The sequence below is a fragment of the Rhipicephalus microplus genome, chromosome 9 (assembly GCF_043290135.1).
Source record: "Rhipicephalus microplus isolate Deutch F79 chromosome 9, USDA_Rmic, whole genome shotgun sequence".
Lineage (NCBI taxonomy): Eukaryota > Metazoa > Arthropoda > Arachnida > Ixodida > Ixodidae > Rhipicephalus > Rhipicephalus microplus.
In genome coordinates this window covers 4,340,105-4,354,379 of record NC_134708.1, presented here as the reverse complement: position 1 = coordinate 4,354,379, position 14,275 = coordinate 4,340,105, and the positions used below count along the sequence as shown (strand labels likewise).

At 46.4% G+C, this 14,275-nt stretch overlaps 1 protein-coding gene across 1 annotated transcript; it reads left to right on the top strand.

Moving 5' to 3' along the window:
* The first annotated feature begins 7,276 nt into the window (after positions 1-7,276).
* Positions 7,277-9,011, top strand: Nufip (nuclear FMR1 interacting protein 1). Its single transcript, XM_037415330.2, has one exon. The coding sequence runs from the start codon at positions 7,409-7,411 to the stop codon at positions 8,483-8,485; it is 1,077 nt and encodes a 358-aa protein (XP_037271227.2). The 5' UTR covers positions 7,277-7,408; the 3' UTR covers positions 8,486-9,011.
* The last annotated feature ends 5,264 nt before the right edge of the window (positions 9,012-14,275 follow it).

The following is a 14,275-nucleotide window of genomic DNA, read 5'->3' as shown; positions in this document are numbered from 1 at the left end:
CGCGTCACCAGCTGCCCCTACAGCTAGCTACAGCGGACGCATCAACATAATCGCGGACTTGATACATATATAAAGCGAAAACACGACTGTCGCGTTCTCTGGCGGGGTAAACAAAAAACATTCACTATAAAAACATTTCCCATTTGTGAAGGTACCAAGGCAATTTTCTTTTATTTTCTAGCTAGATTTTCTAGCTAGGCATTGAATAAATTTTAACAAAATTGCCACGCGGTCATGGAATCGCAGCACCAATGACAAGATTGCTGTGAAACCAAGTGCTTTGTTTGTTCTCAATCTTTTTTTTTCTTTTTTTTTCAACGGTAGTATATAGGTGTTCTGTGGTAACCGTTACCACCTACGACCGATGTGAGCGTGACGCTCACATAGATCTGTAATATTAGTTTTGGTTTTTTTTTTTTGCTTTTAAGCGCCGCTGGACGTAGTCATGGCGTTAGTGTCTAGTGGCGCTAGAGTATGGTGTCTAGAAGGAGAGGTCAGAGGTGTCAGCATCGTCTCGGCCGTGCCTTGGGAAAAAAAGCGTGCTGGCATTTCATTTCGCCGCGAAGCGGCGCGCAAGTCGCCACCGCGATTGGTCGAGAGCGCTTGCCAGCCGCTATGGCGGCACTATTAGTCGCTTGCTCGTGCGCTCGCAAGTCGCAACGTCTGCGCTTTGCCTATTTGGAGTTGTTCGGGATCAATGCGTGTCAATGTGACGATGCAACAGTGATGAGTAAACAGCAAAAACACTGCTTTGCACCTGGGTTCAATGCGGGATATGCTTCGGCCCGCAAACAAGGGAAGAAAGCGTTTCTCTTCTTTGCTGCCGCCGACAATTAACAGAGCAAGGCCTGGGAGCGTACGATTCCTCGCGCTGACAAATCACTGGCAAATAACTGCGTTGTGTGCGAAGCTCATTTCGACGAAATATTCATCGTCCGTAGCTATTAACATTTTATCAACGGGTTCTTAGCAACTTGGGAAAAAGCTGTACCTGAGGAGGGTGAGTTCCTGAGTGGATCAACTGCCGAAGGACTACGCGTCACTCTAACCAGCACCTTTTCCATCCGACACTATGTCACGAAAACCTTGTGCTATAAACACTTGATGACGTCTCGCCTCTGCCAAGACGCACTTGAAATCTTTTGGAAATTCTGAAGCAAATGTCTGGCTCGAATGATCACCCTTCGCCGACACAATTTTTGATCTCTGTGACTTGCCTCATTTTTTACAGTTTGGCACAGTCATCCCCTGTGGAAACATATATTCTGGAGTTCCGAGCAGCCTTCTATGTCCGGGCATCTACAATAATTCAATAAAATTGCAGAATAATCTGGATGAGCTGCTAGATGTGGGGCGCCTCAATGAGGTTCATGAAATTATTGTTGCTTATGAAGCCCTTCCTGACTACACTGATCTCACTGGACGCAAAAGAGACTCCCGGGTCACGTATTACGTCAATGGCTATGTGGACTGGAACATGGTGAAAAAGACGGAGTGCAACGAATGTAGCAGGTTGCTGCTTCACTCAGAATTCCAGCTTGCTTCTGGCAGAATCATGCTTTTTGTACCCGTCCTAGTCCTTATCAGACCTAGTGAAAGCTATGGAAGATGCACTCACCTATTGCTTCAGTTTCAACAAGTTGGAAAGTGACAGCATAACAGACCTTATCTCTTGCCTGCCTGTGAAGAGGTTAAATATGGTCGGCTGCGAACACCACAAACTGAAAGTGACAAATCAGATAATTAGATTGTTTACACTGACCAGAATGCATTTTCTCTTGCTGGAGAAAATGCGTCCAATCAAAAAAAAAAGAGAGAAAAAAATGAAGTTCTTGAAGTTGAGACGTCTGACTTACCTGTCACAGTATTAACTCAGCGAACAAGGTTTTATTTTATGTTATTGTGTATTACTCACACTCTATTGCTTCTTGGGATTTTACTACTGTCTTGTTCACATTGTTATAAATCCCCAACAACTGTGATATCACTATCTGGCTGTGCTCACATATGCAGAAATCAATTTTTTTTGTGAACTGGTTTGCGACTGTATCTATGTTTGCCAATAAAATCTTAATGTTATGTGTGTATGTATGCCCATTGTATCATCTTATATTTACCGTTCTTTAGTAGCCTTATTCGCTTGCTTTAGCTGAGTTTCATATAACTTGCAGTTTTCTTCACCCTAATGCATATGTTGTGTTTATTTTCATGTTGTTTCTCGCTTTCGAGAATCTTGCTAATAAAATTAGACCTTGATTGCGCGAGTCATAAAAATAATGGTTGCCGATAACTTTACGTGCATTAAGACTTCACGGAGAACACTGCGGCATCAAATTTGAAAACTGCACGGACTTTGTTTTAGTGTCAAGCTCACGGCAAGTCACTTGATTCTCTACATTCTAAGCATCGTAGCTGATATACTACGACGGGAATTGAAAACACTAGTTTTCAGTGCCAATACACACTTTGCAGCGAGCCGTCGGAATTGTGACAGGTAGACTCTGTTACAATCCGCAAGGTAGCGTGAAATATTTGCAACGAAACAGTGACATCAGTGGTCTACAGGCTGGCGATGCAGATTATAAAGGAAAGACTGCAGGCGTGGATAGAGGATGAGGGGGTGCTGGGGGAACTGCAGAATGGGTTTCGGAAACACAGGAGGTTGGAAGACAATCTGTTCTCACTGACACAGTGCATCGAAATAGCAGAAAAAGAACACAGGCCCCTGTGGCTAGCATTTTTGGATATCAAGGGAGCGTACGATAGCGTGGTTCAAGAGGAATTGTGGGGAATACTGGACACACTAGGCGTGGAACATGTAGTCACTAATCTTTTAAAGGGTGTCTATAAAGGTAACAAGGTAGTTATAAAGTGGGAAAAACAGGTATCCAAGCCTGCAGAGGTAAAACGGGGGCTTAGGCAGGGGTGCCCCCTGTCACCCTTATTATTCATGATGTACCTACAAGGATTAGAGGCAAAATTAGAGGGAAGTGGACTGGGCTTCAACCTCTCTTTAGTCAAACAAGGAAAACTTATTGATCAGGCACTACCAGCATTAATGTACGCAGATGATATAGTGCTAATGGCCAACAACAAGGAAGATTTGCAGAGATTGATGAACATCTGCGGTAATGAGGGAGATAGGTTAGATTTTAGATTCAGTAGGGAAAAATCAGCAGTCATGATTTTCAATGACAACAAAGGTAGTGAGCTTAGAATACAGGAGGTCACGCTAGAGATAACAGATAAATACAAATATCTGGGCGTATGGATAAGCAATGGGACCGAATATCTGAGAGAACACGAAATATACGTGACGACTAAAGGTAACAGGAATGCAGCAGTCATGAAAAATAGGGCACTGTGGAATTACAATAGGTATGATGTTGTGAGAGGAATATGGAAAGGGGTCATTGTTCCTGGACTGACGTTCAGCAATGCGGTCTTGTGCATGAGATCGGAAGTTCAAGCAAGATTAGAAATTAAGCAACGTGGAATAGGTAGGCTTGCTTTAGGAGCTCACGGGAATACACCAAATCAGGGAGTACAAATTAAGGTGATATGGGATGAACATCATTTGAGGGCAGGGAAGCTAGCAGCAAGATAAAATTTGAGAAGCGATTGAGAGAAATGGGGGAAGAACGTTGGGCTAGGAAGGTTTTCAGCTACTTGTACATGAAGAATGTCGATACAAAATGGAGGAAGCGAACCAGGAAGTTGACTGGTAAATACTTAGAAAACAGCAGGTGGCCAAACCAAAAAGAACTATCGGTTAAGAAAAAAGTGAAGGAAACGGAGACTGACATGTGGAGAATGGGCATGATTAAGAAGTCCGCACTAGAGATCTATCGAACTTTTAAGCAGGAAATTGCCAAGGAAAGGATCTATGATAATACTCGGGGTAGTTCTCTACTGTTTGAGGCCAGGACGGGAGTACTGCGAACCAAGACATATCGGGCCAAATACGAAGGGGTCGACACAGTATGCAGTGCGTGTGGAGAGGAAGAAGAAACTGCCGAACACTTGATAATGTTCTGTAAAGGGCTTCACCCTATAGTTCAGGATGATGGCGCCGAGTTTTTCAAAGCACTGGGATTTAGGGACAGCGAGGGCAAAATAGACTTTAAGCGGGTAGACTTAACTAGAAGGAGGTTATCTGATTGGTGGCTAAAGTCAAGGCACGAGTGAAAATTAAACCCTTCACTGCGAAGTACGAATCCTCAACTTCATTATTTAAAGGAAAAAAAAAAGATAAATGTAATGATTAGTTCACTGAGTATTACGGCTAGGTGGCGTTAGCCGCCGCCCGATATAAAGGGTACAGCCACATCCATCCATCCATCCATCCATCCATCCAAAAACGAATGATACGTGCGAGGAGGGGCACGGAGGAAGGAAAAGACCTTTTTCCTTCCTCCGTGGAGGAGGGGCATCTTGAAAACGACCGTAACGCCGCAGCATCCGGATGATTTCTCTCGCGTCGATGCTGACACCTCTCCTTTTAGCCACCATAGTAGGAGAGACCATGACGTCACTTGGGCAAATTCTCCTCTCTTGTTTACATATGAATGCGAAGCAGAAGGCACGACTCCCACTCTGTCTCAAAAAGCACGTGGCCTGTGCGCCGGTGCTATCCGAAACCAACAGAACGGATTTCAACACGCCGTCTTGCCGTGATACGGTTGACGAAATCTCTGCGTATGGGTGCTGTACTCTTGCATTGCCGGCATTTACGATAAACACGGCAAGTTGCACGCTAAGTTTTTTTTTTATTTGATGTGTTCTTTGTCAAAATAAAGATGATATTTCGGACATTGCCGCGCGACGAACCAGGCACCGAAATTTGTACAGCTTCTTTCAGATAACTTTTTCTCCCTTTTGCGCTTCTTTTTAGGCTTTATGAAATTTTCGGTCAGGCTGTGGTCTAGACACAACGATAAAAAGCGAGCATCTTATAAGCGAAGCAGAACAGGAACTTTAATGCGCAGAAGCACGTGCTAACTGTACAGGAACATGAAAAGCAAGATTAGATTACAGTCTTAATAAGGGCCTGCGGACCGCAAATGCATCGTTCGTTGACAGAAGAAGCAACACCGCATAACTGTCACTAACCTGCAAGGCATTCAGTGAACGAATTCTTGAGCACAGTCATTATCCTCTATGGTGGCTTTTCAGAATGATTTTGACGGACGCTGCAAATTCGGAGTACGTATACACGCACTCTTCTTGGCGATAGTTGAAGCTGAGTTTGGAAAGCTATACTTAAAGCATCGACAACTTTTTGCAGTTGTTTACAAGCAATGTGTAATATAGGAAGAGTTGCTCGCGCTCGTTCCGTGGTTTCTAGTTCAGACACCTGGTTACAACAACCACCGGAGGAAAATCGCGTAGCTAACAATGCGGCACAAAGAGTGGATGCTGTCGAACACCTGCAGTACGCCACGGTTAGGTGCGAGGTCCATGAAAACGCACACACCGCCGCTGGAGCGCCTGAACGGTGCCGCACCGCACTACATCAATAATAACAAAACGCCGCCATTGTGCCCAGTGAATATGGCCGCTGTGACGTAATTTTCGCCACATTTTTTTACGCCCTGCGTCGGCTGGGCATGCCATCTATGGTAGGTATTCTGTGGTACTGGTACCCTCTCCTACCTGTGTACTAAATGTGTTGAGTGGCGTGACCGCGCCTCGCTGCCTAATCCCTTCCGTGTTGCCCGCAGCGGCGGCGCTGCAGTCGAATAGTAGAATAATACAAGGTGATATGGGATGGACATCATTTGAGGGCAGGGAAGCTAGCAGCAAGATAAAATTTGAGAAGCGATTGAGAGAAACGGGGGAGGAGCGTTGGGCTAGGAAGGTATTCAGCTACTTGTACATGAAGAATGTCGATACAAAATGGATGAAGCAAACCAGTAAATTGACTGGTAAATACTTGGAAAACAGCAGGGGGCCAAACCAAAAAGAACTAGCGGTTAAGAAGAAAGTGAAGGAAACGGAGACTAACATGTGGAGAATTGGCATGATTAAGAAGTCCGCACTAGAGATCTATCGAACTTTTAAGCAGGAAATTGCTAAGGAAAGGGTCTATGATAATACTCGGGGTAGTTCTCTACTGTTTGAGGCCAGGACAGGAGTATTGCGAACCAAGACATACCGGGCCAAATACGAAGGGGTAGACCGTAGACACGGTATGCAGTGCGTGTGGAGAGGAGGAGGAAACTGCCGAACTCGTGATAATGTTCTGTAATGGGCTTCCCCTTATAGTTCAGGATGATGGCGCAGAGTTTTTCAAAGCGCTGGGGTTTAGGGACAGGGAGGGCAAAATATATACTTTAAGCGGATAGAATTTACTAGAAGGAGGTTATCTGATTGGTGCTTAAAGTCAAGGCACAAGTGAAAATTAAACCCTTCACTGCAAAGTACGAATAAAGGCGTAAACGCAATTATAATTAACCTTATTTAAGTGACGCTGTCATTCAACAAGCAACTTTTTAAATACAAGGCATCCTTTGAATTTAGTGGCAAACGCTAAAACTACCAATCTCAAAGGCCGAGTACAAAGACACTCATACATAGGCACGAAAGAAAATAGCGCAAAGAAACGGGGACACAAGACGAGGACACACGGCACAGGCGCTAAGCACAGAGCGTCGTCACAATGCACCAACAAGCCCAAATTTCGACAGTGTTCATACGTAGGCAGCGCCGCCATAGATGACCGGTGTTTCGCGCTCATTCGGCAGGCACAAAAAACTAGTAGGCGTTGGTAGTAGGATCAAGTGGCGCCACGAAAGGGAAATCTAGGAGGCTATGATGTAACAATAGAACTCTTACGTCTATGTCTGGCACTGAATAAATATAGGCATGGATGAAGCGCAAGAGGAAGAAATAAGCGTAGATCAACGCCTCCTCTATACAATGCCTGGGGAATGGCTCGCGCTCCCAGCGGAGTTGGCCTGCCTTCAGTTTTGAGCAAGGGCCGCGCAGTGGCGCTCGCGACCGAGACTATTATCACGGCAGCGGACGGTTCCAGCTTAGCGTTTTTCATCTGCGGCCCATAGGGGCGCGTCAATCGAGAGTTGTTCGAGACCTGCAACTGTGCACTACCGTTTCAGAGGCTATGCAAAGTCTTGCGTTGTTGCACCGTCCGCCACAGGTGACGCTAGCGACCAAGACCATTTTTAAATGAAGGAGAGAAACAGTGTGGCAGCTGTTTTTTTTTCTCATGCGGCAGGCATCTTCCTAGAGGAGGCGTTGCGTAGATCTACTGACTTTGCTTCCGGGCGGGACGCGCCGCTATTGATTTTTTCGCCCCCTGTAGCGATTATTGGAACCTTAGAAACCTGCGGCGGCACGTGCGTTATGCGTGCACGTGTTTTGGTTCAAGTTAGGTGTTCATCCTGCAATGGCTGCGGTTGAGAAATTCGTGCTGGACAACCCATTCCGTCCGTCATCCGCTTTGGGGAAAGATGCACCGCCGGGCCCTTGCGTTATCCGCGACGACGGCTTCGCGAGGGAAACATCTGAGCAACAGCGTGGCCCTGGCGCGAGTGGTCAACGTGTACCCAAGCGTCGCTTACCGGCGTGGGACTTCGGCTGCGACAGCTGTGATCAAGGGTTTGCGAGCCAGGCTGATCTATCCGCCCACCGTGCGGAGCACGTTGTGTGTCCGAGAGACGACTGCGGCTTCGAGGCCAGCCCAGCGGTCGTAGCGCTGCACCAGAAGTTGCAGCACAATAGCCCATTCATTCGACGCACCGCAGCTGTCGGCGCCGACGAAGATGTGGAAGAGTGGCGTCGCCAACGCAGGCTACGCTATCCGACCCTGCAGAACATCGAGGCCAAGAAGGCGGCTGAGGTGGAGCGCCAGGCGCGTCGTGAAGTCATCAACGAAGATGTGCGCGGCGGCCGCCGTCGCAAGCGTCACAACAAGCGCCGGCAGCGCGCACACCGACGTGCGTCGCCGGTCAATCGCGTTCATCAGCCTCCTTGGCAACCACAACGTGCAGCTCAGCCGGAACCTTCGCCTATCGAGGAAGAAAAGGCCGCGCCATGTGAAGACGAGCCGGACCAGATTACCGATTCTGACGGCGAGCAGCCCAACGCGAATGGTGCGAAGCCCCCAGAGTCCTCGGTCAGCGGCGTCCTGGCTTCTCTCATGGCGTGCTACGGAAGCGACGATGACGAAACAGCGGTCGAGGATTCAAGCAGACAAGTTCAAACAAATAAGCAGGAAGCGTCAGAAGAGGCGCCGCCACCTGCTCCGAGCAAAGCCTTACCAGCCAAAGTGAAGCCAGCAGTGCGACCTAAGGCGACGTCGCTGGCTGCGGGTAGCGCAGGTTGGCCTCACCGGCGAAAGCTGACGCTCTTGCAGCGACTGCTGGCTTCAGAAATGCGACGCGAACGCAACGTGATATTGCAGTGTGTGCACCATGTCGTGGACCATGACTTCTTTGGTCAGGCCGGGCCCAAGGATACATGAGCGCCTGCCATGCGACTACTAAGTGTACATAAAATACCGCTGTGTCTATAGGTACGTGCGTCGGGCGTAACCGAAACCGGGAGCCTAAAGCTACGTCGGACGTCGCGCTTTTTCGCGAACTTGCACTCCGAATTCGACCCGCCGGTCCGGCGTTTGTTCGCACGATTGACCTCGTGCACCCCCGGAAGCGCAGATCAGGGGGATACGTCGGACGTTCTACTTTCTCGCCTACTCAAGCTTGGTTAGAGCACTTGATTAAAAAAACAAGAAAAAGCGTACTCACGCGCGCTGGTTTGGTTTTGTTAGGCGGTTGCGGTTTCAAAGAGTATCGAGTGACGCGGCACCAAGAATCTAGTAGAAACAACTTTATGCCCAGAATGGTTTCCATGCAAACTCAACTGCCTACATGGACATAAGAAACCACATTCACATGAGCACTGCACAGACACTTTTTTGCAGCAAAGGCCCTAGATGCTGCTATGATCCCCTATCAGAGATGCAACTAGGCGTGACCCCCCCCCCCCCCCCCCAAAAAAAAAGCACTGCCGAGGAAAACTTCCATGAGAGTTTGCCCCTTCTTTCTGTTCAAAAGGGGATCGTGGCGACTAGCACAAACTTGTGATGCAGATGGCGGTTCGTCGTTTGCATGAAAACTGAAGACACGTTTTGCGTGCGGTGGGGAGGTGACATGACATGCTATTCAACATCAGTGATGTTAAGGCCTAGACAAATAGACAAGTTATCACGCTTTCAGTTTCCTGTCAGTAGTCCTTTAAGGAAGCATTCACACCGGCAACTAACAGAAGTCTACCACTGGCACTACCGACCGCGATGCCGTTTATTATGTTATCGGCAGTGCTCACCCGGCTTGTTCCTTGTCGGTTTTTTGCAAGCTGGTACGTGGTAGCCTCGACCCACCCTATGACTGATGCGTCCCACTACATCACGACGGCCAATGTATCTTAAGGCTCGCGGTTCCGGGTGCGTCTGGTGTACAGTACTTTCAGCTTTTAGGATTCGCGTACACCCGACGTATCTTTAGACTCCCGGTTTCACATATGTCTGATGTACCTTCAGCTTTTAGTATTCTAGTACATCCCACGTACCTTTAGACACAGCGATAAAACACACTGGTTTTCTAAACAGTACCGGGCTTTTGGTGAAAGCACGGTGCATGCAACCACCCTCCATGATTCATTTAATTCACAGGGTTCCTCCTTGAGATGACAGAACTTGCAAAAGTTATTTATGAACTCAGCTGTTTAACCTGGACACATAAGACAAGAAACAAACGGCAACACAAAATGCACAGGCTGCCTTTTCATTGTTTCTCTGTCAGCAGCGACATGAGCACTGCAGTTCACTTGTCATCTGAGGCTGGCTTGTTAAGAAAACCTGGTTGTTGTGAACCTTCACCACTTGGAAGTTATAAGCACAATGATTGTAGATGGCTCGCTTTGACGTTGCGGAAGCAGTCATGTCGGAGCACCAACATAGCGAAATGCACACTTTGTTATGTCACGTTAGTGCTGTCAGCAAATCACATGCTATTTTTGCATTATTCATGCTCAGAGGCCAAATATCGTACCAGTAATGTCGTTATAAAACAGATCACTTGTCGTGCATCTCTTGATGCCACCCAAGCCATCATGTGTGTACATGTCGCAAACAGGCTATTAATATTAATGACACGAGATCATCTTTGAGACAGACCAGCTGCATGTGCCACAAGCTTTCTAGTTTGCCTATATGTTTATACCGTAACCTATGTCTATACTAAATGAAGAAGTAATAACCGATGAAAATTTTTAAAATAAAATTCATGCCTCCAATTGAGTATAAGAAAGAAAGCAGGCAAGAAAAGCACTACACATCTACTAAGACATAATGCCAACTCCATTTATAAGTGGAATGAAACAGCATTAAATCGTACGGATTGTGCAGTGAATGCACAGTGATCTGATGCAAGTGTTGTTGGTTTCAGAATGATCAACGAAGTTGTTTGTTGGCTTAGCAACAGTGTATTGTACATTATCACAACATGAGAGAGATGGTCTGTTTTGTGTTCTCTTGTGTTCGGTGTTTACACCTCGCAGACTGTCCAAGAACGGCACTGTGATGTGTGGTTGCAACCATGAAAAAAAAAATTGAAAATCTAGCTTTACAACGGAGGTAATTTGGATTGAAAGGGGTGCAGTAGAGGTTGCTAAAAGAATGAAAAAACTGCAAACTTGAAGCAGCCTCTATACTTGATGCTGTGATACCGTAATAGAGTGCTCTGGAAATTTTGACCACCTGAGAATTCTTTAACGTGCTCCTAAATTCAAGTACAATCATTTTCGGTTTCGCCAAAAGATGTGGCCATTACATTGCAGGTCAGCATTCAAGCAACATAACCACTGTTGCATCAAAGTACTTTATAGCAATAACAATCTCACACAGTCTTGTATGATGGCAGTATCGTGTTTCTATGCACTTAACATCCCTGTGTTTTTGCCGTGATACAATGGCAAGGCATCTTCACCCAGCTTCATTGCAGCAGCCCGTAGCTCTACTGCGAGGGCATGTGTTGTTTTAAAAACAACACATGCCACTCCACACACCAGTAGTGACAAATAAACAAGACAAGTTTTGCCAAACAACAAAAACATTTGAGTTTTTATTTCCCATTCAGTGCCCTTGGTGGATTCAGCCGCACAATAGAAAAATAACAGCGAAGCTTTCAACATAGTCAGTATAAAGCCCCATACGTTAAAACAGCATGGAGGAACACAAGGCCAACAACAACAACACAGACCCACCACAGGCAGGTCAAATCGAGGGCATTCCTTCCGGCAACAACCGCACAGGGCGGCCTCTGAGCAAAGAGCTTCCATGTGGGAGTTTTGTTCGTTGTTTGTAAGTGCCCCACTGCATGCAGCCGACACAAAAATATCACACGTGATGGCTTTGCCAGGCGGGGAGGAGAGAGCTAGCCTTTGCATATGAACGAAAAGACCTGTGTCTGCCCCAGTGCAGTGGCTGCGACTATGGTTACGGATGTACACCTAACAAGCCAAACTAAAGGGGCTTGGCACACACCCAGCTTGTGCAAACCAAACGTTTTCAATCGTACTAGTTGCACAACTACCCACAAGTTCTATGTATCAAAATCCAGGGGAGCTACGTACTCTCGATGTATCCACTTCAGCAGAGTGCATTCCGCTACTCAAAAAAGTGGTGAGCCGTGACGTCAAGGCTCTCGCGACCACGTCGACACACCGAACCTGCCCGCCCATTCCCCGCATAAAGGGAAAGTGAACAAAATGTACAGTAACAGCAAACTTGACAAGCCTGAACTTGCGTATGAACATGTTCTAATGTTTAAGAACAATGGAGTGAATGCGTATTGACCTTCCATGTGCATCAGGCGGGGTCGGCATTCATTGTGGTGAAACGCATTCCGTCCCTCTCATTTGTGTCGACACCGTTAAAATGACCAGAAACGGGTGCACTGCTAGCCGAGCTCTAGCAAATCAGTAGAGGCTCAAGTGGATAGTCCACAATGTAGAAGGTACTGCACCTCAGTTGGGGGCAAAATTGGAGAGGTCTGCCGATTGTGGTGCCAACTGCGTTCAAAGACCCCAAACTATGCCACATTGGTGAAGCAAGCAGAGTGCTTTCAGCTTGCACTTTGAAAATGACACTGTGGTCACAGAACTCGTTTGCTTTTTTGAAAGAACACTTCTCCCAATCCTAACTGGGGCAACTTGCAGTGACAGGCTGCAATCCTTGTGATGCATTGTGTTTTCTATCGTTCCCTCCAGTTGGCGCATCTGTTAGCTGTTCACCGCAAATTCGTCCATGGGCATGCCCCAGATTCATTTCTCGCAACTTGTACGATTGAAGAATTTGGGTGCAAACAGTACCTGCATTAGCTTACCAATAAGGCGGGTTGCATCACAAACACCACTTTGGAGATGGACCTTCATCGAGCTGCTGGAGAGATCCAGTTACATTACATTATAGCTTCACTAAATGAGCTTAATGAGAAAACTTGCTCTGCACAGAGATCATGGAGCTTCTAAGCTGCAGAATTTTTTAACATAATAGGTTCAGAAGCGAAGCACCAAGTTGGCCGATCTCCCTACAACAATATGTATACGCCTGCAGAAAGCTGCCACTGGCCAATAGTTAACATGAAGCGGGCAGGACGTCTGGATCTTTGTACATCCTCACATTGTGTACACTAGCCATCACAGTTGAATGGCTGTACCGCTAGTTGAAAATGCACATTTTTATAAGAACTGCACACTGAAAACGCACAGCCATCTGCTGACAACTTGTTAGGCACAATGCATAGGTGAGACACCACACCGCTCCTTTAGAATAGTGGTTGACATTGAGGGGCAGGTGCAGAACGCAAATAGTGTGCCCGTTCCAGAAACCTTGCCAGTTATGAATTTCTGTGAATTCTGTCAAACTTTGAAAAACAATGGTTCGCAACCCTTTAAAGGGATACTGAACAAATTTTTGGCACCAGAATTTTCAACTGAAAGAGTGGGTGCTGAAACTGATAGACAAAAACAAGAGTGAAACAACGAGTTTAATGCATTTTTTACGAACTGCCGCATCTGGTGGCCATGCTGTGAACTAGAGATGGCGATGTTTAGCGACATTACATTCACTAGTAAACACGGAAACCGACGTCGCTCGGCTCCCACCACAAATGGCACCGGCAGCAAACAATGCTCCCGGCTGGGCTGAAGCATTAGCACGATTGTGGAGAGTGGAATGAAATAAAGGATGTCTCAGTGAATGCAACATTGTGGCTCATGCTTCCGTGCAGCTGTCGCCAACTGTTCAAAATAGCATGTGAAATAATACTCTGTTTATCGGAACTGTTGGGTCTTCCGAGTAGAATTTCCATGCTCTTGTCAGTTTTCCCAGTTTTCTGTTCAGTGTCTCTTTAAAGGGGCCCAGTAATACTTTTCCAAGAAATCATTGAATGACCTCAGTATCTGAGTTTATTACCTTCATGAAAATTTTTAGAATCCATAAATACGGGCGGCATTGCTGAGACTGGCCACATACCTTTAAGCGCTCCGTGTCCCAGCAAATTCATTGAAAACTGTACCAGGGAAGATGTCATAACAGCAAGAGGCTGTCTGTATGCCAGTGCACATCATGAATTTGAGCATTCTTTTTTTGTTCTTTTTCTTTCAACATGTGGCTCACTTTCAGTAAGATCAAAGAGCACTGGTTTGATGCTATATTGTGTGCAATCCTAGCACTACAAAGCACGCCGCAGGCACCCTGTGGCAACTATGCAGCTGACAATGCTCATATCAACGAATGTCTGTGTGCTTGTGAAGCAGTGAAAATTGAGCTTACGACATAATTTGTCGAGGGAAGAGCAAGCAAATTCTAGCCAACTTTGAAACTTAGTTCTAAATTCAGCATTCACTGAACATGTTCAAAAGGTTGTCTCAATGACCAACCATCTCCCATTTACTGCCGCGGTCAGCTCAGCTTGCAGGGCAACTGCCATGAAGAAGTAGTGGTGCCACGTTTCAGACAACAGATAAGCTTTCCTTCGGGTGTATATTCTGCGAACAATCTTGAATGTATATGTATCCTATGATAGAATGGAACACACAAGAGAATGACACGCAGCGAACGGCTAAGGGAAAATGCCCCTGAAAATCAGTCACGTTTTCATCGTATAACGGATTCTGCTCATCTGTATGGAGGGGCTGTGCTAAACTGTGACTAATGATCCAATGATACGCATAAACCATATATACAGTG

Excerpts from the sequence above, each read along its gene's own strand:
- Nufip (XM_037415330.2), top strand. The coding sequence starts at position 7,409 with ATGGCTGCGGTTGAGAAATTCGTGCTGGACAACCCATTCCGTCCGTCA.